Source organism: Alexandromys fortis, unplaced genomic scaffold (assembly GCF_014885135.2).
Source record: "Alexandromys fortis isolate MF-2015 unplaced genomic scaffold, M_Fortis_MF-2015_v1.1 scaffold_44, whole genome shotgun sequence".
Classification (NCBI taxonomy): Eukaryota; Metazoa; Chordata; class Mammalia; order Rodentia; family Cricetidae; genus Alexandromys; species Alexandromys fortis.
The window spans coordinates 5,126,840-5,152,535 of NW_026067921.1; the positions used below are offsets into that span (position 1 = coordinate 5,126,840).

Below are 25,696 nucleotides of genomic sequence, written 5' to 3' on the forward strand. Positions count from 1 at the left end.
GAAGGGGCTTTAGTGGTTCTCACACGGAAGGGGACAGTGGATTTTCTAGGGATTATTCTGAATTAATGATTCATATCTCCACATACAGGAGGAACACAAGGCTCCATGAAGAAGACAAAAGGCTCCAAATGCATTTCCCATCATACTGGCCAGGAAGCATTGCTTATTCTAGCACATTCTGATGTTTTGTTTTCAGACGGGATCTTGCTATGTAGCCAAGGCTGGCCTCAGATTCAAGGCCCTCTGCTTCTGCCACCCGAGTGCTAGGATTTCAGGTCGGTCACCACACCCAACTCACATTAGTTCTTGAAAGAGAGCAAGGCGTCCACAGCCTGCCAGTCATCTTTGGACGAGGCCTCATGCTCTCTCATTAGGATGGCCGCTTGCCCAGGAAGTTCCCACCGACAAGTGCTCCAAGTGTCTGAACAATGCCTCTTGCTCACATGCAAGCGTGGCTGACTTGTCACTGCCCTTCGTGACACCTGAAGCGTGCTGAAGGGGACAACGGTCACTATCTGTGGCCCACTGTTGGCTCTCCTCCCCAGGCAATGAGTCACAGGGAAAGACGGGCTCCCGTCCCTGCCAGAGCAGCTGACAACACCAGTGACCTGGTCCCCAGGTACAGAGTTCCAACCTTAGCTGGTGAGATGCTCGTGCCTGACCCCAGAGCAACAGGTGACAAGAGGGCAGGGGAGCTGGTCCCAGAGCCCAGGGCACTGAGTCCTTCCTGTGGCTGGACTCAGCATGGACCCTGGCTCGTCAGGTTTCCTGATTCCTCTCACACCCCTACAGTCTGGTTCTTCCGGCAATTCCAAGAGCTCTCAGATAAGCCAAATTCTAGCCCACTTTGCTTCTGTCAAAGCGGGAAAGTAGGTTTCTGTCTCTGTCCTCAAGGTGGCAGTATGGTACACACTCCATGGCATGGTCATCCAACACCCTTCTATTGTGTGCAGATCCCAAGAACACAAGTGAGAAGGCATGTCAACCTCACATACAGAGGAAGGGAATTTGGGGTGATACCTCCAATAACTAACAATTCTATAGTCTTTTATAGAATTGATGGAATCTCCAGCCTCCTTTATTGGTTAGTTTCCTTGAAAGTATGGGGTACTGGGGTCAGAGAGATGGCACAGCAGTTAAGAGCAAGCATTGCTCTTGAGCAGGACCCAAGTTTGATTCCTAGCATCTATACTAGGTAGCCTAAAACTGCCTATAAATTCAGCTCCAGAGGATCTAATGCCTCTGGCCTCCATGGGCATCCATATGTATGTGATATACACACATCATTGGAAATAATAACATAAATCTTCACAAAATAAGGGGTATGTCTTAGTTTGCTTTCTATTGATGTGGCAAAACAACATGATCCAAAGTTGGGTAGGGAAGGATTTAGTTCATCTTATAGCCCGCCATGGTGATGTCAGAGCAGGAATTCAAGGCAGGACTGAGGCAGAGACCATGGTGGAGTGTGCTTCCAGGCTTGTTCAGACTGCTTTCTTACATCACGTAGGTCCATCAGCATTGTTCATGATGGGTTCCTGTCACATCAATCATCAATTAAAAAAAAAGATGCCCTGCCTCGTCAGCCCAAAGAGCAATCAGGGTTCCCTGCCTTGTGGGAAGTCCAAGGACCACCCACCTCCATCCAGGTCTAGTAAGGTGAGCATCCAAACTGCCTAGGCTCCCACAAAGCCAGTACGTGCAGTAGGATCAAAAACCCATTGCCATTGTTCTTGAGTTCTCAGTAGTCCTCATTGTCGGCTATGTTCAGCGAGTCCGGTTTTATACCATGCTTTTTCAGACCCAGGCCAGCTGGCCTTGGTGAGTTCCCAATAGAACATCCCCATTGTCTCAGTGTGTGGGTGCACCCCTCGTGGACCTGAGTTCCTTGCTCGTGCTCTCTTTCCTTCTGCTCCTGATGAGGGAGGGGACTTGATCGGGGGAGGGGGATGGAAATGGGAGGCGGTGGCAGGGAGGAGGCAGAAATCTTTAATAAATAAATAAATAGATAGATAGATAGATAAATAAATAAATAAGAAATTAAAAAAAAAAGATGCCCTGATAGACCAATCTAATGGAGGCATTTTTCCAATTGAGGTTCCCTCTTCTCAGATGACTCTAGCTTGTGCTCAGTTGACAGAAACCAACCAAACAGAAAACTAACCAACACAGTTCTTAAGTCTTTTGTTTCAGCTGTTGGCTTTGGAGGTAAACTCATAGGGCGGGAGACGTCTCTAACTCTCTTTGGACTTTTAGTGCCTTTTCTGTCTCTTGGATAGCGTTAGGTGTCTCCGGAATGTATTCCTATTTTCACTCCCTCCAGAGCTCTCCCCTGAGAGAGCGTTTTCTAAGACCCCGGTGGATTTTTGTGGTTAGTGTAAACCCCACCAATATTAACTCTACAGTCACCCCAGAACTTAATTTATAACAGTAGGAGACTAGCAATAATAACAACCCATAAGATAGGAAAAATATGACAATATTGTATAATGGTACTTATTGATTGTGTCTGAAATTTTCTATTAGTATTTTATATTGTGGTTGACTAGGAGCAAAGTGTGGAGAGAGACAGCATGAATAAGGGAGCTCATGTACCCTTCCCCACTAAGCGAATTCCTGCTCCTGATGGGGAGTTTCCCAGGACACACACAGTTATGCCAAAATCTTTGTGGACCCCAACTACTGCTTTTACCTTTTTCTCTAACTTTTCTCTCTTGCCCCAACTTGCTCCCTGGAAAGCAAGTTGGATTGAGTTGAATATGAAAGTCAACATGTTATTGGCTCCTCACAACCAGCCCTTTAACCTTGTGGTCATTGAGACCCCACCAAGGTCCCCAGGCTAAAGATTGCATGAAACCAGGTAAGTGCCATTGAAGTTGATCTTGGACGTTACTTCTGGTTAAGTGTGGTGGTTTGAATGAAAATGGCGCTCATATGTTCGAATACTTCGTCCTCAATTGTTAGAACTGCTTGGGAAGGATGAGAAGGAACAGCCCTGGGGGAGGAGGTGTGTTGTTGGAGGTGGGCTTTGAGGTTTCAAAAGGCTATGCCGTTCCCAGTTATCTCTCTGCCTCGTGGTTGTGGATGAAGATGTGAGCTCCGAGCTGCTGCTCCAGCGCCGTGCCCCCCTGCCTGCTGCCATGCTCCCACCGTGAAGTTCACAGACTCATCCTCCGACATGGTAAGCCGCAAAGAAACTCTTTCTTTTATAAGTTGTCTTAGGAGCCACGCCTTATCATAGCAATAGGAAAGAAATTAAGAGTAAACATCTAGATCTGTTGGATTCATTAAGGAACAAGTTCTCCAGAAATCGACATACTTCTAGTGACCAACAGATGCCCTGTAATACACTAGTGCATCAGGACATAAAGATAAAAGACATGCAGACGAGCATGGACCTTGGGGTAGACCTCTTGCCAGATGTGTTAAAAGCCCTAAACTTGATGCCCAGCACTGGGGTTGTGGGGTGGGGTGGGGGAGATACACAAGGAAAAACAATTGATGTTCCTAACTCATCATCACGTGTGCTGTTTATGGTTAAAAAAACAGACCATGTTCTTCTACCTTTTACCAACACCCTGATGGACACCAGACACAGACACATTCCCTCGTCGGTCCAAGGCTACAATGATTGGTGCCTAATCTGAGAGGCTGTGAAATTTCACCTGATTTAAGCCTGCTGGGCAGCCTCTGTGGAAACCCCCTTCAGATGGGTGGTTGAGAGGAGCCAGATACTTAGAAGATTACACAGGGGAAAAATGTACTTCTTCTAAAACCAGAAGTCTTCCTACTCAGAGAAGATTCTTTCCCCTACTAGGAAAGTTGAGAACACAGTGCAGAACGGAATCTTAGCTTCTGGACCACAAAGGCCGTGGTGGGAGGACCTTTGAGAAGGGCTCTCTTGGGATTCTCACTGTGTGTTCCTTCCCCTCCCTTCTGGAAACATGAAAAAAAACCCAGCAACAGCTTCTTGCCAACACTTGATAGAGAGAATATCACCACAGCCCTCACAACAGGAGAGTCAAGGACTAGAGTCCCACAACACGATGCTGCGTGGGCAAAGACAACATATCCAGAACTTTCTCTCCACCCACACAAGCGACTTGGCCTGCTACACACCTGCGAATCATTCCTATTGGCGGAATGATTGGGCATGTTTTCCTCTAGATGATCTTTAACCAGCACTGTGACAGCCAGCAGGGCCCACAGCTCTCTCTCGCTTGCCTCTCAGGTGCAGCGCTGAGCCAGCTGCTAAGTGGTCAAAGTGCAGCAAAAAAAGACAAGCGCCAACCCCAAATATCTGACCTGCCAGAAGAACTGAGCGTGAGCCGTGGAGGACTTGAGTTTCATTCTGGGCAACTTGTCCATTTGAAAAGAGGTCAGGACTGACACCTTCCCTGAGATGGCTGACCCCTCGTGAGTGCTGTCAACCTGTGCATTTAGACATCCCAGACTGGCTGACATTCTCGTGATAAACTCGCTGGGAAGAGAACAGGATTGGGATGTTACTGGGCTCACTGCTTTAGCTAGATTGGCTGGCCATGAAGCCCCAGCACTTCCCAGTGCTAGGACTACAGGCACTTACTGGCTTCTTACATGGGTGCTGGGGACCATCATCTTCATACAGCAAATACTTTCCTGACTGAGCCATTGTCCTAGCCCCTTAATACTGAGCGCCAGTATTAAGAAATGGTGCATCTCTGTGTGACTAGAAAATAAGTTAACAGTCTTGCTCTGTGCAAGTACATAATACCTCGAGAATTCCCTTCTTAAGTTTGTTACAGCAACAACAAATTCTCCAAGAGAGGGCAAGTCTCCCCTGAGAGAAGGTAAAATCCAACGGAGGGAATCTGAAGAGCAGCAGGTTGTAGGGCTCCTCAGCAGGGCAGGGCATTGGCTGTCTTCCCTGCTTGTTCTCCTGGGACTGCTAGGACTTAGGAGACTTAGGAGGGTGTCAAACAGCGCTGACCCTTCCCTCCCAAAGAACAAGAAAAAAAATGCAGATTTCCAAGGTCTCACTGCTGTCCAGTGTCTCCCTCACCAGACACTGGAGGTTCCCTGCCTACTCTGAGGCCTGACAACTTCAAGGAGAGCAGGGCAGAAGGGGGAGAGCGTTAAAGAGGTTCTAGGTCTTGGCACTGTGACAAGGCCTTTGTAAGACAAGCAAACAATTGTTTCCTAAGCTCCCCTCACCCTCAGGGTTTATCCATGGAACAGCATAGGCAGGGGAGCAGAAGAGATTTCAGGGAAGGGCTAAGGAGAGATAAAAATAGCCCTGGCTTCAGAGTAGAACTCTAAGTCCTATTGAGGACATTTCCAGACAGTTTTTCCTTTGGCCCATCACTACAAGAAACTCTCGCATACCAACGGCGTGCTAAGTTAACAGAGCAATGGACCCATGAGGCCTTCCAGGGGGCCCTAGAAGCCAGAGCAGGCAGGGCTTTGGGTCTACCACAAACCCTTCATCTTGGCTTAGAGAATTTCTTTTCCCTTAGGTCCCAGCTCCAATCCTCCGAGGAGAGCTGTCCCAGGGAAGTGAACTCACCAGAGTCTCTTCTGCATTCCCATTGGCTATCTCCACCACTCTCAGGGCAGGGTCCACCTTCACCTTGGCACGAGCCATGAACTGGATGACAGAGGAGCTGTCCTGTGGAAGAAATGGCACAGTTCATGAGACTCTTTTCAAACGACCTAGAGAACGATTGGCCCACGAGAGGGCCTATGAAGAGCTAGCTCTCAGGGTTCCATGAAGATCCCAAGTGCATTTCATCACGCAACTAGCAGCCTCCCATCACCGGGACCCACAAAGACATAGGCTTCCGGCCTCTCTTGAGAATCCCTTTGGATGGTGGCGGGCACAGAAGAGTCTGCATTTGCCAGTAAAGCACACATGCAAGCCTGCGTGCTGCGGTTTCCGAGGGGTGAGGGCCAGATAGCTGGTGATTGATACTGACATGTTCACAACGAGTAGAGGGTAAATAAAGCTGTTTAATTGTGTGCAACAAATCCCAGCCTGGCATTCCCCAGAAGGCATCTGATTCCCATTTTCTAGTCATCGTCTTGCCCTGACCACAGTCCTCAAAACCATGAAGGTTTAGTTATCCTTAACTCTTTCTTTGCTCCTGAATGGAGCTCTCTGAAGCCTGAAGCCATTGCATATTCAAAGAGGGGTACCCGATGGAATGATGATGGGGTGGGTGTGGGAGATAAACACCCAGTTTATAAATCAGGTCTAAGGGGAAAGAGGGGGACCTCGGAGACACTGCCTGTGGGCAGAAGCAGTTGGAAGCCTTGCTGTAGGCTCAGTTTCAAAGCCACAATTCAGATAACAAGCACATGACTCCAAAGCCAGGATGGAGATGTGGGTTGGCAAAACTCGGGCCTCAGGACAGTGGATGCTGACTGTGGAATCCCCTCGCTGTCCCACGGGATGGCTGAGATCTGTCAGCCAGGTGTCTTTAGTGTCTCCAGCTGCTCTGACTGAGTTCCTCTGTCACGTGAGGAAGTCACTAAGGTCAGAAATTTAATCCCTGGAGGCATATGCGTGTGGAATTCAGGGCTAAGCTTCTGGCAGCCCCGACTGTGTGTGTGTGTGTGTGTGTGTGTGATGTCTCCAGGAAAGTCTGTGACACAATGCTGTGGTGTCAGTTTCCGAAGACAAGGAGTGACATGCGCTCTCATGATGTGATGCACCCCCTGTTGTGCGACCATGTAGCAGGAGGCCCTCACCAGAAGCCAAACCTAAGCACCATGCCCTTGAACTTCCCAAGTGATGTGGGAGTGTCATATATCAATCTGTTAATTTCATTGGTTAAGTAATAAACACACTGCTTGGCCTCATAGGTTAAAGCATTGGTGGGAGGAATAAACAGAATAGAATTCTGGGCGGAAGAGGAAGTGAGGTCAGACTCTGCTCTGCTTCAGGAGAGACGCCATGCTCCGATCTCCCGGGCAGATGCATGCAATGAAGCTCCTCTCAGCTCCGAACCCAGAATGGACATAGGCTAGAATCTTCCTGGTAAGCGCACCTTGGGGTGCTTACACACATCATTAGAAATGGGCTAGTCCAGGTGCGAGAATTAGCCTGTAAGGGCTAGAGTTCATGGGCCAAGCAGTTCTTAAATGAATACAGTTTGTGTGTTGTTATTTCGGGCATGAGCTAGCCAAGCGGCCCCGCTGCTCCATATTTCAACACCCAAGCCTCTAGGCCATGACAAAGGAGCTTCTACTATTTATACACTACCCAGTCCCGTGCTCCCTGTAATGCTAACAGAATAATGGGTGAAGGCCGTCTCAGGATCAGCTGCCAACTTCGACCTACACTGTTCAAATCTAACATTGTTATTAAAAATTAATGCTAATTATGTATATTTGTGGTGGGGGAGGGTAAGTGCAGATGAGTTCAGGTGCCTGCAGAGGCCAGAAGAGGGAGGGCACTGGCTCCCCTGGAGCTGGAGTTACAGGCGGCTGTGAGTTGCCATGTGTGTGCTGGGAACTGAGCTCTGTCGGGTCCTCTGGAATAACGGTCAGTGCACTTAACTGCTGAGTTATCTCTCCAGTTCTCTCATCTTTTTTCTTCTTATCACCCCCTCCTTAGTAAAAATACATTTATAATGCTTCTTGGAGGATGGTCACTCAAAAGAATATTTCTGTTTCATAAAATCTTCTAGCAATTTAATAGTTTTCCAAATTTGGTTTCCTGTTTCCTCTATTCATCTTACACTGAATTAACTATATAATTAGTGTGGTGTGTCGGGGGTCATGTGCAGCCATAGCCTACAGGAGAGGTCAGTAAACAACTTTCATTGGTCAATTTTCTGCTTGTATCATGTAGGTTGTAGGGATGGGGATGGAAGACAGGTAGACAGGCTTGGCCACAAGTGCCTTTACCCACTCAGCCATAAAGCCGTCCTCTGAAACTGTGTTTTATACTATGAATCATCGTTATCACCACCTTAGATAGTAACGATGATAATGACGGTTAGGTTAAAGGCCACACAGATGAAGGGCTGGCATACAGCAGGCCCCTGGTGGCTGTGAAGAAGGCTCTAGGGACACTTCCAAAGAAATCCTATCCTCTGATGATTTAAAAAACCAAACCCAACATTTCAAATGAAAACTAGTTGAGGTTAAAACAATAAAACCTCAAATTCCCTTGTCTGGAGTCAGACTTTGAGGTCAAAGGAAAATAAACACAACTCTAAGCCAAGGCCAGCCACAAGGTCTTTGTTGTCCCAAGTCCACAGGGAGACCCAATGGCCCAAGTCCACAGGGAGACCCAATGGCCCAGAGACCAACTGGTCAACCTCCTAAAGACACCATGTTAAGGTCCAAGCCCGAAACACTGTTTCAGATTCCGAGGCAGGGAGGGGGGGGGCACGTGACTCCCAAGACAGTCTTGCCACAGGCTGTACTCTGGACCTAAGTTTCTGCTGGAGAACAAGCCTCCCAGAGCTGTCCCCTCCCTTGCCCAGGGCTCCACTGGTTTGGCTGATTCAACAGCAGTTACTGGGATGTGGTCCTTGGTAAGTATGGGAGGATTGTCTTCCACAAGAATATTTCTGTTTCATAAAATCTTCTAGCAATTTAACAGTTTTGTAATTTTGGTTTCATGTATCCTCTAGTTATTTTATATTTAATTAGTGAATTAATTAATTTTGTGAGGGAGTGTTGGGGGTCATGCACAGGCCATAGCCTGTACATCACTGGTCACTAGAGAGAAATACCGAATAACCACAGTTATGCTCAGCCCCTGTGACTGAAGGCCAAGCAGCAGCCATGGGACAGACAGAGAAGAGATGGTGGAGTGGTCGTCACTGCCAGTGCCATCGCTCTGGGGACAAATGAGTGACATGGGAAACACAGCTGTCAGCAGCACTGGCTAAGATAGGCAGGCATGTATGCAGACTCCGGGGACCCGTGTAAGGCAGGGACTCCTTAGAGGAGGAGGATAGAGCATAGCTCACACCCAGCTTCCTCTAACGTGGTCCTCTAGAAAGCGGGTACACCAGAGAAGCCCTGAGTGTGAGCCCGACTTCTCCAAACCAGTTTCCAAACTAGGGAGCCCAGATGGTGTCCAGAGACTGTAGGAAAGCACACAGCGAAGCCAAACCCCACCCCCATGCATGCATCTTCTCAGGCAGGCATCACTGCTGGGTCTAATTAAAGGCTGACCATGAAGTCAGCTGTACTCACCTGTGGATGGCTTTAAACACATCATGCACAATTAATCTTTTCAAATAAAGATAAATAGGAACTCTGAGACTAACACGTGCATTGTACCTTTATACCCAATTATTTCCATAGCATTCCGTGGCACAAAACCGAGCATTCTCAGAAAGCTCTTATCTTAAAATAAATCACAGTAAACCTCTATTAAGGGCCGCTAATTTGCTGACAGGGATTTGGAAACATATTTGATAAGCTCACAGTAGCAAAGTGATCTGTGTCTCACAAGTCTAACATCTTTGAGGAGATCGTTTGAATGAGCAATCTGGCAAACTAGGCTTCATGGGTCAAATCTGGCCCTCTATTTGCTTGTGTTGATAAAGTTTTATTAGAAACACAGTCATGCCCTGCATTTGAATATTACCTTAGGGCTGCTGGTAGAGTTGATTGGTTATAAATGACTTAATTAGCATGTGTATCTGTGCCACACACACCCCAATGTAGCTATGAACATGGATAGCCCAACACAAAATCAACTTATTCATAACATTGAGAGTTTGCTGTTTCATAAGTCAATGAACAGTCTCAAGCCTGATTTTATACATGATCATAATATGTTACAATGTCAAGAGATTGTGACATTCATGATTCTGGCCCATATGCCTAAAACAGCTCTTGCTATTTCTTGACAGAAAAGGCTGACGAGGAGTAACCTGAGTGTCATGGGGAACTGATCCCAGGGGTTCCAGGTAACCCCAATAGGTGGGCTGAAGGGACTCACCTTCTTCAGTATTTCTGTGTTCAGCAGCATGTACAGGTCGAGTGTGCGGCTCTCCTCTCTAGGCAGAGCGCTAAGGTTGCAGTGCACTGTCAGACAGGAACTCCCTGGCTTCTCACAGTCCTGAGGAGAAAATTTCCAGATGGAATTAAGAGACGGGCACAACCCAAAGCCATCTACAGAGCAGAGCATCTGTGATGGTGACCGTGGGATTTCAGGATAAAGAAATCAAGAGGAAGAGGTGGAGCCTGGGGAGCAGTTGATGGCAAACCCTGCCCATGATTCCACCCCCAGCTACAAAACACAGAGTAAAATAGGAATTAGGCGTGTCCAGTCACAACTCCATATGTCCCATAAAGTCACTTATGAAAAAGTAATTTTTAAACAATATAGCATTCAGGGAGGGGTTGGGTAACCTGAACTATCTCCCAATTTCTTCTGTTTGAAACTATGTCACACAATTCTATTACTGTTATTTAGTATATAAATTGTACTGCTATAAAGAATAGCTTAAAAAAACCTCAACTATAACATACCCCAGCAACCCCCCCAAACTAAATATGTCAATATGCTCTGTCACCGCCAGAGAGCGGTACAAGGGTTTCTGACCTCGTGGGCACTAGAGCTGCTCACTAGCCTGTGGGGAGACCACAACTAGGCAGGAAGTGGTTTCGTGGTTAATCCCACTGAAAAGTTGTATTTCACAAGGAGAATCAGTTCTTCTCAAAAAGAAACATTTACATATCCTGATATTCTTTCATGAGACTTGAACAAGAATCCTTTCCAGCTACGGTCAATTCTGTGAGAGGACATTCTGCAGAACACATCTCACTATCGCCTGTTTCTGGTGGGGCCTTAAAGAACAAAAGACCCTATGACACCTCAGGGGGCACACAAGCTGCCAAGGGAAAGTTCATTCCCAATGACCAAGAAGGGATTTCCCTTTCGTGTTTGAAGTTTATCTTTATAAGGACGTATATGTATGTATGTATACACCCATGTGAAGCTTCTCTCTTTATAAGCATGTATATGTACGTATGTATATGTATGTATGTATGTGTACGTATGTATACACCCATGTGAAGCTTCTCTCTTTATAAGCATGTATATGTACATATGTATATGTATGTATGTATGTGTACGTATGTATATACCCGTGTGAAGCTTCTCTCTTTATAAGCATGCATATGTATGCATGTATATGTACGTATGTGAAGCTTCTCTTTCAGGGGACATTTTCAGCCTGACCTGGAGTTGTGCACAGCCTAAGTCAGATGTCACTGTACCTAATTAACTATCCCCTAGGGCATTGGCCACCCTCGCCACGCGTGTCAATGGTCAGCTTGACCCAATTTTGAGTCCTAAGAAGGCAGTCTCAATGAGGGACTGTCTAGATCAGGGTGGCCTGTCTCCACTATGCTGATTGGTGTGGGGGACCTGCCCACTGTGGGTGGCACCTTCCCAGGCAGGGTGTCCTGAACTGTGTGACAGGGGAGAAAATGTGCTAATTCTTTCCTTTCTGTTTCTTTGCTGTGGATGCCAGGTGACTAGGTTGTCATGTGACTTCAGCATGGGCAGTACCCTGGGAAATGTGGGCTAAAATTAACCTCTTTTCTCCTAAATTGCTTAGGCAAGGGTATATTGCCATAGCCAGAAGAAAAAAAACTGAAATGTGTGCAAATTAAAAGAAATACAAACCTGATATCAAACAGTTATCAAATGGTTATCAACCTGATATCAAACGGTTATCAACCTGATATCAAACAGCTATCAGTCTGATATCAAACAGTTATCAACCTGATCTCAAACGGTTATCAACCTGGTCTCAAACAGGCTTCTCTCAGGGGGTGGGAGGTGTGTATAAGCGAGGGTGAGGTGTGCTTAGGTAGAAGTAAGGAGCTAGAGAAATATGATCAGGATATGGGAGGGGGGCTTTGGAAAAGCACTAAGGAGGTAAAGTGGTAAAAAGAACATGTTTGTATATTTCACGCATGTTTTCACCTGGAGAACCACCCCCATCATGCTACAGAACATTTTTGTCACCTTCCTTAATTCTGAACTTCTTATATACAAAATATTCCAGAATGTTCTTTCATTCTTGACTTCTTTCATTTACTGTAACTTCTGTGAGACTTAATTGTGTTATATAGTGTATGGAACATGAGTAGTTACATTTTCCTTTTCATTGTTCTATAATATTTCTGAGTATAATATACATCACTGTTTACTCATATCTGAATTGTTCTGACTTTAGCTACTATACAACTGCTTCAAATATTCCCGTGCCTTTTAATAGCATATGCATTCACTTCTTGGAGGTAGACCCAGAAATGATGTATTTCTCTGGGTTGCAGAATACATATGTTTAATTTTAGTAGACATTGCTAGGAGGTTTTCCCGGGGTGTTGTGAAGAACTATGACATTTTTTGCAGACTCCTTCTAGGAGGAGAAATCATTTGCGTCCTGCTTGGTGGGCTCTAAAGGTTTCCATTTAACGTCTTGATTGAAACCCTGGACTGAGAACTAGGATTTGATCACAGTCCTTGAGTCTTTTTGAGTCAGCTGATGAAAACCAGATTTGAGAAATAAGAAATGACAAGCAGAAGACTGCCCGCTGTCTAAGACGTGCCTTTCTTGTGAAGCCCACCCTCAGGGTCCCAGCCACTGAGCAACTTCTTACCAACACTTTCCTTCCAGATTTGGTGAAGAAAGCAAATATGGTGTGGAAGATATTTTCTTGTTCTTGAGGGATGATGCAGGGGGTCGGGTTCCTCTGGAAAGAGCAGTTGCCCTTCTCTTGGCTCACCTAGAAATTGAGAGAGACCCATGAGAGCCAGCAAGCTAGGAACTGACCTAGAGTCACCCGGCCCAGCGGTGGGGCCCACAGTTTCTCTGCTACCATTCTCTACAAGGCAATGGTGTTTTGTGAGATGGGATCTTAACTGTGTTTCCCAGTCTGGCCTTGAACTCCTGGGTTCAAGAGATCCTCCTGCCTCAGTCTGCCTAGGGGCCAGGACCATAGGCTTGTACCATAGCTCTGGCTAAGAAGTATTTGAGGAAGAAGTTATGACAGACAATGTGGCCATTAAGTCTTCAAATAACTGAGCTGAGATGACACAGGGCATGCAAGTAAATAGCTCTAACCCTCCACGTCCTGATTCCCAAGCTCATTCACACAATTCCTTTCAGACAGGCATTTAGGAGGCAAAGAAGTTCAAGTGACTTGCTAACACAGTCAAGAGCCCTGGTTTGGAGCTCAGATCTTCTGGGACCTTAGTTCCATCAGCATATAAGTGGACCTCAGGAATGGCCCACTGCTAGAAGTTTCTTGCTGTGGGGCGAATGCTTTTGAACACTGTAAAGATTTCTCGCTCCAGTTGGTTTAATAAAATGCTGATTGGTCAGTAACCAGGCAAGAAGCATGGATGGGGCAGCCAGACTAAGAGAATTCTGGGAAGAGGAAAGGCTCAGTCTGCTGTCACAAGCCAGACACAGAGGAAGCAAGATGAGAAAGCCTCACTGAGAAAAGGTACCAAGTCACGTGGTTAAACATAGACAAGAATTATGGGTTAAGTTGTAGTTAATAATAAGCCTGAGCTAATAGGCCAAACAGTTTATAATTAATATAAGCCTCTGTGTATTTTTTTGGGACTGAACAGCTGTGGGACCTGATGAGACAGAAACTTCTGTCTACAGTTTCTAGAATGTTCCATGGAGCCACCAGGATGCTATAAAACCCCTCAAGATCTTGAGAGGTAAAAAGGGCATCAAGGATTTCTCTAAGTCCTCATTTCCACTCCAAGTGGAGTATCAACTCCATGGTGGACACCCGAGATTTGGATACATGGGCTCTTCTGTTAGTCCATCTCTTTTCACTCTCGAGTATGTGGGGCTCTCCTTCCCCTACTTGTCCCTTGAGTGGACAGTGCTGAAGGCCCAGAGAGCACAGTCTCCTGCATAGAAGCTCTAGAGAAGATCCGTAGGCCTGGCCATCATTCCCCACATCTGGTCTGTACCTGGAAAGGCTCTGAGTCTTGCAGAACAGAATTACTGATCCTCACTAAAATCAGAGGTAGCCAAGAGGTTCCTCAATGCTCCCAAACTGTTGCTTTGGGGTTCCAGTCAGGGAGAGGGATCTGATTGCCAGCCCACCCTAGCTGGTTTCACACACGAGCCCTCAGTGGGAGAGGATGGCACTGACATTGGCCACAGGTGCCAGCAGAGAGGGGCATGGGGCTGAGAGTGGCAGCTAAGAGGGTGAGAAACAGGTCTTGGTGTCAGCCTGGAGGGGCAGAGCAACAGCTTGGAACATGTCTTCGTCCACAGGCCATCTCTTGGGTGGCGTGCGAACAGGGAAGCGATGGTCAGACCATCTGATGCCTTGTGACAATCTGCCCTCAGTGGAATGCAGAGACAGGAAACAGAGAGCAAAGGCTAGTGGATGAAAACCTTGGCTGTTGCGCCCCTACCTGTGGTTAAATGGGAATCAATTTAATCAGGAAATAACCCACTTTTCTGGGAGGGTCAGGGTTCTCTTGTTTCACCAAGAGTATGAAGACTCCTGGGGTGTCCATAGGGTCTGATCTGGAGCAGCTAAAATCCAGTCACTCAGTCCCTGACCAGGGTTATTGCAGGGAGGCATTCCTCTGGTCAGGATGGGTAGGTCACAGTCACGGACTATGGTAACACCCAAGACCAGCTTTGGGCTCCTTTCTAATTTTAGCATTTGGTTCACAACAGTCCCACGGAACAGGGGCATTTTAAAGATGGAGATACAGACAAGAAGAAGGCAGAAGGACCCTTGAGAGCAGGCCACACCCCAGTACCCACAGCCAAGTACTAGGTGCAGCAGCAGAGGATGGAGCCAGGAAGGACAATCATCCGTTCTCTTTTTGCCCAGAATTCTCCACGGAGACTCATTCTGCCACTGCTTCCCCCCGCCCCCACTCCCCAGCCAAAGGCTGACTCCTGGCAGCCCCTGGGAGGTGCAAGTGCCTGCAGGCGGCAGGCCAGGCCACTCTGTGCCGGCTCTGGGGTTGGAAGGGGAACAGAGTGCCCTGGAATGTTGCTTTTGGATGGCAGTTCCCAGATTGGACAGTTCTTGGCCTTGGCTGATAGATAAGGGACTTGAAGCCTTAGGTTCAGTGACTTCTCCAAGTGTGGTTGACCGTTAGTGGCAGCCTGCACCCAGTAAAAGGAACTTGAAGAGCAGATGCTGCCCCGCCGGTGCTGCTCTTACCTCCTCCTTTCCCCACTCTCTCTCTCACGTCACTGATATCCCCTGCCACCCTCAAAACTCTTACACAGGAGAAAACTCCCAATTCTTATCTTCCTGGGACTGGCTGATTTCATCTACCACGATGATCTCCAGTTCCATCCCTTCCCTGTGACTGACACACTTCCCTCATCTTTAAGGCTGAACACACCTCCCTATGTCTACACAACACACCTTAGATTGATGAGCATGTAGGCACGGTCTGTAACTTGACTATTGTGAATCACGTGGTACACTTTTGAAAACATGTGTGTCCATGTCTGTGTGCACGTGTGTGCAGAGAACAGAGGACAACCTTGCCATCAAAATACCACTGGGCTCAGGGAATCGAACTCAGGTCACCAGGCTTAGCAGCGAGCATCTTTACTTATTGAGCCATCTTCTTAGCCTGGGGTCACCTTATCTTTCGTTCTGTAGACAAGCAATCACTGAGACCCCGCCCCCACATGCTGGTTAATTTTGTCTAAGCGACACAAGTTAGGGTGCACTTGGGAAGAGAGAACTTCAGTTGAAAAAAAAAAACCTCTATCAGATTAGCCTTGGGCAAGCCCACTGGGAATTTTCTTGGTTAATGATTGATGTGGGAGGGCCCAATTCATTGTGGGCAGTGGCATTTCTGGAGCGGTGGTCCTGGGTGCTTCATGGCTGAGTGAGCCATGAAGAGCAAGGCAGGAATAGGACTCCTCTATGGCTTCTGCATCGGCTCCTGCCTCCAGGTTCCTGCTTGAGTTTCTGCCTTGACTTCCCTCATAATGAACTGTAAGCTATAAACCAAATAAACCCTTTCCTCCCCAAGTTGCTTTTGGCCACAGATGTTTATCAAAGCAAGAAAAAGCACACTGGAATACCCTCAACTTGGCCCTAATCATCTTTGCTCAAAGTCATGGGAACATAGAGCGTCGGTCCTCTCTTGTCATGCTAAGTACACTCGGCTCTTGCTCAACAGCCGCATCTTGGGTTGGCTGGAGGGGCTGGCCCTGTGGCCTATGCCCGCTGCTCACCTCTGCCCACTCACTCCCATACTTTCCCAGACTGCTCCAGCCTGAATGCTTCCCACGCCAGGGCTGCTCCTTGGCAGGACCCCTGGGAGTTAGGGGAGGTTCGTGGCTATTGGAATTTGCACAAAAGAACTTACCAAACCCACAACCAGGGACAAGAGGACATGGGGCATATTGTTGAGGTTGGATTCTGTCAAAGCAGTTATTGAGGGTTTTCTTTTATTGTCTGTCCCCTCAAACCCCTGACCTCAAAGAAAACACGGTAGAAGCTGAAAACCAGGAGATGGGAAGCGATGTGGGAGACTGGACTGTGGAGTCCAAGAGGACACAAGTATCACATGGTGGGACAGTCGTCCTGGGCAAGTGGCTGGACGCCGCTAAGGTATCAGACGTTAGTGTCCCGTCTACTCCAAGTGGTCTCACTTCATGAAACATGGGGCTTGAAGCCTGAATTGAGGCTCACATCTTGGTGATGGCACTGCCAAGGAAAGCTGGCCCTTCCTTTGGACATCACCAGCCTCTGTCCCAAGGTGGAAAAAGGATGGTGTACTATGCTGCGGTTAGAGGAAACAGGACATTTCCATGTGTGAAACTCAGGACCACAGTGTCTGTTGTGGACCTAGAGAGTGGGCTAGCCTTGGACAGTTATAGGCCTTCTACTCTCCTCCAGACTGGGGCTGCTGGCATATAGCATCACATAGGGCTTGCTTTTCTAGCTCCATCCTTCTCCCTGGGAGCCAGGCGTAGTCTGTGGGCCTCTCTATGCTGAGTCTAGACGTAAAAGATAATCCTAGTTCACGTGAGGCACTATTGTAACAGCTGGGACACACACTGGATCCTTGCAACATCTGCGTGCAGGGATTACTGTTGTCAGAATGGAGATCATATGACTGTCAAATAGGGGCTTGAAAACAGTGATTTAATTAATATATAAAAAACAACACATTTGCGAGCAAGCATGGTATGGGTTTTGTGTATGTGTGTGCGCTCAGGTTTTACAAAGGCCAGAAGAGGGCATTACCCCAGGCAGTTGGAGTTATAGATAGTTGCGAGCCACCCAATTATGTGCAGGAAGCAAACTCAGCCTCCTCCCTGCTATTTCTCCAGCAGTCCCCTCTGCCCGTGCGTGAGCTTTCAGAACGGGAATACAACATGTGAGGCTATCATCGAGCACCTGGAATGTCCATCACCTTGGACATCCATCCTCTGTGCTGGGGACATTCAGCATCTCCTCTGTATGCTATCTCCTTGCACCTCATCCCTATTTGACCATTTCTTCCTCCCCACCCTTTCCCCCACCCATCCCAGGTTCTGGTGGCCGCTCTCTCACCTAATACAGTGACATCAACTTCCCCAGCTCCCACTTGGCGAGAACATGTGGATTTTCCTATTCCATGTCCGGTTCACTTTATCTAACACAATATCCATCCACTTCGGCCATGTTGCCACAAGGATGTCATCTTTGTTAGGGCCAAATAATACCTCACTGTTAAAATGGGCTGGTTCTGAGAGTGGAGCTGGGGGTTTGAACAGATTTAAGAGTGAGACAGACGTTTATCAGAGGTGTGCCAGGCAAACTGAGCCATGGAGTCTCTTATTTGCCACCCACACCTTATAGGCCTGAGGGTCTGAGGGCTTAGGTGACCTGCCCTGTGCCTATAGCTCTGAGAGCTTGCAAAGCCCATCCCTAGGATCCCTGCGGGGTGTTCCCTGGCCACTCCGTTTCTGCAGCACCAGGTTCTGCACCTCTACACACTGATCTCACACACCCCACCACTACAGTCTGTCATCCCCTCCTCAGAGCAGGACCCCTGCAGTGACTCAAACCATTTCCACAAATTCCTCCCCGGCTAGGAAGGCAGCCCCCACTGTGGCCTGCATTCCTGACCCAGAGGAGCTGGCAGGCTCCTGTGGATCCTGAGGAGGGGAGGAAATCCAGGGAGAAGGGAAGAGCAAAGCTGGAAGGAGTACACAGTGGCCTTGAGTTCAGTCTGGGACAAGCGTCAGATGAAGGCTGGAGAGCCAGCCTGAGCAGAGGGCTCCTGCCGTGGTGTGAACGTGTCCTCACATTCATGGGTTGGTGTACCTGGAGATGTGACCTCAGAGAGGTCACATGGGGCTCTGCCTTCATAAATGAATTAATCGATTCAAGCACCATGAGGCTTGTGGGTTATGAGATTGCTGTCTCTATCTCTCTGTCTGTCTATCATCTATCTATCTATCTATCTATCTATCTATCTATCTATCTATCTATCTATCTATCTATCCTGTCAGACAGTGGTCTTGTACCCTGTAAAGATTTGTCACTTGTACTGGTTTAATATAATGCTGATTGGTCAGTAGCCAGGCAGAAAGTATAGGTGGAACAACCAGAATAGGAGAATTCTGGGAAGAGGAAAGACTCAGTCTGCAGTCATCACCCAGATCCAGAGGAAGCAAGATGAGAATGTTGCACTGAGAAAAGGTACCAAGCCACGTGGCTAACACAGGCAAGAATTGTGGGTTAATTTAAGATGTAAGAGTTAGTTAATAAGAAGCCTGAGTTAATAGGCCAACTAGTTTATAATTGATGTAGGCTTCTGTGTGTTTCTTTGGGACTGAACAGCTGCGGGACTGGGTGGGACAGAAACCTCGTCCGTCCGTCTGTCTGTCTATCTATCTATCTATCTGCCCATCATCTATCTATCATCTGTTCATCCATCCACCCACCCATCTGCCTGTCTATCTACCTGCCTACCTACCTACCTACCTACCTACCTACTTACCTACCTATCTGAGACAAGGTCTCACTCTGTAGCCCCAACTGTCCTAAAAGTCACTATGTAAATCAGGCTGGCCTTGAACTCGCAGGGATCTGGCTGCCTCTGCTTCCTGAGTGCTGGACTAAAGGTGTGCACCACTGTGTGTGCTGAGACAGCTGTCATTAACAGGTGACCCTCACCACTATTACCCTGCAACAAGAACCCCCGAGGCACTGTGCCAGACCTGTACCCCTTGACTTTGTGGCTTCTGAAACCATCTGTAAACCTCTATTCTTCATATTGTTAACCACTTTGGACAACGGAACAAGGGGCTTGCAATCAAATCAAATCTTAGGACAGGGGTGGTTCTGTAGGAGGATGCAGGAGCCAATGAAGGCTCTGAACCAAAGCGGAGGATGTGTGATCTGAGGTGTGCGGATTAACCTGCCTCAGTGCTGAGGAATGAAGTCTACTTAGGCCTGTAGTATCCTCACACTTCTTTTTCTTTTCTTTTCCTTTCTTTCTCTTTCTCTCTCCTTCCTCTTCCTTCCCTGCCCTCCTTCCCTCCCTCCCTCCCTCCCTCCCTCCCTCCCTCCCTCCCTCCCTCCCTCCCTCCCTCCCTCCCTTCCTAGCTCTGGCTGGTTTGGAACTCACTCATTAAGTAGACCAGGCTGGCCTTAAACTCACAAAGACCCACCTGCTCCTGCCTCCTGAGTGTGCACCAACATACCTGGCCTTTTATTGAGCATTTTAACCATGCACCTGAGACCTGATGCCTCTTTGTATCAGCTTTAGGCCACTCTCCTGATCACACACTGGCTGGGTGGGGTGTCACACAGAACGTCATCAAACTGTACCCGGCTCCACACTCTGGTGCACAGTCAGTGACAGGCAATTGGAAGCCTGGATGAACCGAGCATCACTTAGGAGGTCCGCTTGGAGTCACCCTCGATGCAGCCCTCAAATGAAGCTGACTAAAAGCAGCCCAGAGCTTACTCGATGGAGGAGCACAGGTTCGCTTTTTTCAAGAACATATGTTTCCTGTTAACCCATATGTCTCTCTGTCAGCCGACATTCTGCTCCCTGTTACTTCCCTGGGCCCCTCCCCTCCCCCACGTATCACATTACATAAGCACAGCTGATGGCAACTGGGTAAACATGACCAGCCCCACGACTTAACTGCTGGGCCTCTCCGAATTCTCTGAATTCACACGCCCTTTGAGATGGGAAACCCAGAGAATGTTTTGAATGCCAGCTCTGCTAATTCAATTACCACCTACCCGCCTACTCTGGCAAGGGAGGTATCAGAAGACGCGGTGACCCCCATCCACCACGAGGGGCTTACTGGGCTCCAAAAGGGTTGTGGCGGCATTCATTTTAGGACTCAGTAAAACGCTCGAGAAATTGGTTAATTACACCTGACCTAACATAAATGAGCCAATTACACTCTGTTCCATTCAGCAAAAAGTGGACTACATTTATATTCCTGTCTGCCTTGTGTTCAATTACATGGCTGTGCACGACTCCCAGGTGTTTCTCGGCAGTGTCTGACAAGTAGCCAAAAGACGACATCGTTTTCCTAACGACCCTAAGGCTCGTGTGTTCAGTATCCACTTCAAGCCGCACAGTGCTGTAGACCCACACAGAGTCAGACAATCAGTCACCCCTTGTTTGTTCTGCTTTTCCAGCTATGACAGGGTGACTTAATGCAAGGCCAGAGACCAAAATAACAGTCTTGGTGAGTTCCTGATTGGGGGTGCACCTAGCTGTATGTTACCCACATTTTCAATGGTTGAGAACACAACTTCTGGGTGTCGGTGTCCCACCACTGAAAAGCAATGGGGAGCTCAGCTGTGGATCCCTACACTTTTGTGGAAGACTCCTCCTTGCTAAGCAGTTTGACACGCGACTCTGTGTATGTATGTACACATTCTTATACAAGTACATGTGTGTCAACGTGTGTGTGTATGTGCGCACACACACCAGGGGCCAGGGGTCTTTCTCAGTCCTTTCCCCTCCGTATTCTTCTGAGACAGGATCTCTCAGTGAATCTGAATTCACTGGTTCAACTAGAATAGTTGGCCAGCATGCCCCAAGGGTTCTCTTGTCTCTGCCCACCCAGCTCTGGGGTTCTGCTGCACACTGCTACGCTTGGTAGATGCTGGAAATCTGAACTTAGTTTCTCATGCTTGTGTGCTTAGCCACTTACTGAGGGAACCACATCTCCAGCCCTGCGTTCTGGTCCTTCTGATATTTATTCTGACATGTAGCTAGAGGTCCCAACACACCAACAATCCCCAAAAGGGAAGCTGTTCCCCTCATCACAAGCTCAGTGAGGTAAGGGGACGGGAGGCTCTAGCTTTGGCTAGCTCTGCCCCCCAGAGCTCCAGATCTATACCGGCAAGGACCTCAGATACACAGTTTTGTTGTTGAAATAGAAAGGACACGAAGGCGTATAACAGCTGTCCCCGGTAACAGCCCACTTGAAAACTGCAGAGTTGGGGACAGATCAGGAACCCCAGAATAGCCTAGTGTCTTTTAATTCTACAAAGAAGAAGACAATATCCTTATTATGCTCCTTTGTGTGTGTGCGGCTTGGCAACAAGGACCTTTACATCTTACTGGCCCAAGAGACTCAATTTAAAACCCTGAAACTGTCGTAACTTTGATTCTAACTGAAAACCATCTTCTAAAGAAAATACTTTTCTTCTCAGCTGTTTCCCGATCCCCAAAGGCCATCTCACCGGGGAAAGATGTGTTCTGTTTGTTAGGTCAGGAGGTTACCGAGACCGAAGATGAGACAGAAAAGGAATGAAGCCTTGACATCAACGCTCTGTAGGAAGTGGAAAGCACAGCCTCCCCGGGAGGCGGCCATCTCTCATGTTACAGGAGAACGCCTTTTATTTACACCAGGCTTAGGGCTGGCTAGTGCAAGGCTTCACCCTAAGTTCTGAGCTCCTTCTTCCATCTTTGTGGGGACGAACCAACATGCTGGAGAGTCAAGAGCGCAGGCCACGCCACACTCTCTATAAAAGAGAATCCATTTACATGTAATCAGAGAAAGGCAGGCCCCGGAGGAGGCCCGTTTCACGGGCGCGGGATGGCCTTTCCTGGACTTGAAGTGCTACAGATGGGAAGCAGTTTTAGAAATGAAGTGACGCGGAAGAATTTCCAGATGTGGATGGACTGTCTGCAGTGTGACGCGGAAGAATTTCCAGATGTGGATGGACTGTCTGGAGTGAGAGATTGAGGCGTAAATACATCACCTGAGTGCCTGAGAGGCAGGCAGGCCAGAAACGCTCGCCTTCCACAGATAAGGAGACACTTTGGAAGCAGGAGCTCTGCTGATCTGGATGACGAATGACCCTGTCACCTCCACCCCCACCCAAAGGGACACAACACAGACCTTGGGGCTGTATCAGTTTGTTTAAATTCCAGTCTCAGCTCTTGGATTCCTCTACATGGACAAAGCTCATGTCCATCCAGCATTGAGGGGTTCACTCTGCACCTGTCTGTCAGATGATCCCCTTCTATCAGAAGCCCCGTGACCACCTCTTGGATTCCACCTCCTGTCACGTTTTAGCTAACCTCTCAGATGGCTTTTCAGAGGTGTGCGCGTATCAGAGCTGTGAAAGGGGCACTGGGAACTGCTTCCTTTGCTCTCTGGTTTCAAGGAGCTCAGAAAGTGTGAGATGTGCCTCAGGCCTAATGTCCAGGAAACTGAAGAGGAGGCAAAGGTGGGTCCCCAGCGGCCAGGAGACCATTACGTCTCAGGGGCTGGTAATGCCAAGGCGATTCCTTTTGGTCAGAAGAAATTTGGGGTGCATATGAGAAAGCCATCCCCCACTTTGTGTGTGTTTCTGAGGCACACTCAATTAGGCCTCAGCAGGTCAAATGAGAACCATGTGTTTCTCGGCAGTGGCTGATGAGCTCTGTTTATCCTTAGTGAAATTTCTGTTACGGACTTCTTAACAACCCATCCTGCCTGCACCAGTGAGCCCGGGGTCATGTTTGTTTTCAGGGATGAAGGGAAATTGACTGTTTAATTACCTACTTTTAAGACCTATTCATGTTGGGAACCAGAAGGAAGATACATGCCACCTAAGCAGCCGCAGTCCAACTGGTCTACCCGATGGCAGGGAGGCATCATGGCAACTGGAAGCACAGTACATTCAGGCCCCAGGAAAAGGACAGGCACCCTCGGCCAGCAGGGGAATGGCACTGCTGGCTTGATTTACTCTTGATGTCCACACAGTTCAAAGGTGAGTTTCTGGCCTGTACCATATCCACACATGCCCGTACATGTCCACACATGTGTCCATACATGTCCCAGACTGGCTCTAGTCTCCACCTCCCAGAGTATGTGAGTGGATCACAGACACATTGTAGGAACACACGCTTTTGCCTTCCGGCCAAGATCACATAGACTGAGTGCCCAGAAATGCAATGATCACTCTAGAATTCAATCAATCATGTCTCCTTAACTATTGCTGAAGAATTCAACCAAACATTTCCCTTCTTTAAAGTATTTGACTCCTGTTGATAAAAAACAAACAAACAAACAAACAAACTATTAAACCGTATCCTGGCCTATTTCTGAAATTTTACTATGTGACACATCTATATGTACATAAAGAAGAAGAAGAGAAAAAGTGGTTTAGGGCCGCTGACAAGACCGGCTGATGTGTAAGGAGGGCCATGAGGAAACACAATCACATAACAACTGTCCCCGGAGTTTGTGGAGTATGAGTTGTTGCCAGTCAGAGGTTCAATCTGACTGGAAAATGTCACCTTCCTTTTGATTCTCAGACTGAAATTAGGGCAACTTTTGCTTGTGGATGAGTGGAACTTTCCAAAATGGCTCTACTTAGGGATTCTCAGTGAACACAAACTTCTCAGATTTTTAGGACATACGGAGCACCTTTGAAATGAGTGGTTCTCAACCTTCTGTATGCTGCAACCCTTTAATACGGTTCCTCATGTTGTGGTGACCCCCAATCATAAAATTATTTTATTGCTACTTCATAACAGTAATTTTGTTACTGTTATAAAGTATAATGTAAATATCTGATATGCAGGCTGAGAACTGCTGCTCTAGCTATATTGTGAAGTGTATTGACAGTTAAGTCTCATATATGTTCAAGATGCTGCCTAGTGTCGCCGATCATTTCCCTCTGCCTGCGAAATGTAGAACTCTCAGCTCCTTCTCCAGCACCATGTCTGCCTGCATGCTACCATATCCCACCATGATGATAATGGACTGAACCTCTGAACTGTAAGCCACCCCAACTAAATGTTTTCCTTTATAAGATATGTCATGATCATTGTGCCTCTTCACAGCAATAGAAACCCTAACTAAGACAGGCATGAATTCTATTTCTCTGAGCTTATACTTTTGCCCAGATGTCAAATGTGAACATATACAGAAAACAGAGCCACGTCCTTTGCTCTCATGACGTTTTGAATCTCCTGAGAGAAGACAGACATCAAATGTAATAATTTTCGTGGGTGACAAAGACTGTGAAATGGAACCAGGAATGGGGTTCACAGCATTGGGGCTAGTAGCCGGGGAGGACTCCTTGGGAGGGCAGGCTCTGGACTCAGACCTGCAGTCTAAGAACTGTCTCTGTGAAAACTCAAGAGGCACAATGAAGGAGAGGACCTAGGAATTGGAGTGGAGAAAGGGAAAGGCTGTGAACAAGCAGAGGGCCAGGAAGCCCAGCAGCCTCAAAGATTCAGCACACTGGAAGGTGAATCAGAAGGAGCTTAGCATGGGGTAGTGGAGAAGATGGCCAGAAAAGTTGGGGTGTGTGTGGGTTCAGACCTGTGGGTGGGTTAATACAAGCTCCTTGTTGGTGTGTTGGTATGTGTGCATGTGCGCGCACGCACACTGACATGCGTGTGAAGGCCAGAGGTTGATCTTACATGTCTTTCTCAGTCATTCTCCACCTTATTTTCTTGAGACACAGTCTCTTATTAAATCTGGAACTGTCCGATTAGGCCAGACTGGATGGCCAGGAAGCCCCAGGGATCTTCCTGTCTCTGCCTCCCCAGAGCTGGAATGACAAGGGTCTATCACTTGACCCTCCTTTCTGATCTTTATACAGAGACCTTCAAGGGTCCCAGAATTACACAGAGAAGCAGTCAGGACTGGAAGACTGGACAAAGTTCTCCAGCTGCCAAGTGGCTTCTCACCATTGGAGCAACGATGGCTTATGACGAGGAGAGACTGACTAAAAAACTGTCTGCATTGCTTAGTTTTGAATTTTTTATTTTTATTTTTGGAGCCCATGGAGAAAACAAAGACAGTAGCCTAGGATAGAAAAGAGAGGGGAAAAAAACTTTTTTTTTTTGGAAAAGAAGGTGGAAGAAAGATTAGGCACTAGCTCAACTTCTCTAAGAGGGAATGAGGCAAGCGTTTTCCATTTTAGCTAAGGAAAGGTCAGGAGGGAAATGAGAGCAGGAGAGAGGGAGGCTAGTCATAACAGTGGGATTTGAGCGATGCTGGGGTGACTTAGCAGAGAGAACTATCTGGAAATATGGTTCTGCTGTACTGAAAAGGCATCTTGACTCCATTCTGCCCAAAGACAGAGGGCTAGATCAGGGAATCCCAAAGCCACTCTGGGGCAGTAAATCCCTCTCTAACTGCTGGGGAGGGCAGCTCTAAGCCTAGGGTTCTCCCTGGAAGGGGTCTCTCACCTGGAGAGCAAGTCTGGCACAGGGAAAGCCATCGAA

General features: G+C 47.6%; 1 protein-coding gene across 1 annotated transcript in view; it reads right to left on the bottom strand.

The window, feature by feature from the left end:
- The window catches only part of Itga9 (integrin subunit alpha 9), a 299,993-nt gene that overhangs the window by 20,210 nt on the left and 254,087 nt on the right, over positions 1–25,696 (bottom strand). Inside the window, exons 24-26 of the mRNA XM_050141583.1 lie at positions 12,628–12,753; positions 9,950–10,069; positions 5,546–5,647 (exon numbers count right to left, since the gene is read on the bottom strand). Coding sequence (XP_049997540.1) covers positions 5,546–5,647; positions 9,950–10,069; positions 12,628–12,753 — 348 coding nt within the window. The remainder of the gene's footprint in view (positions 1–5,545; positions 5,648–9,949; positions 10,070–12,627; positions 12,754–25,696) is intronic.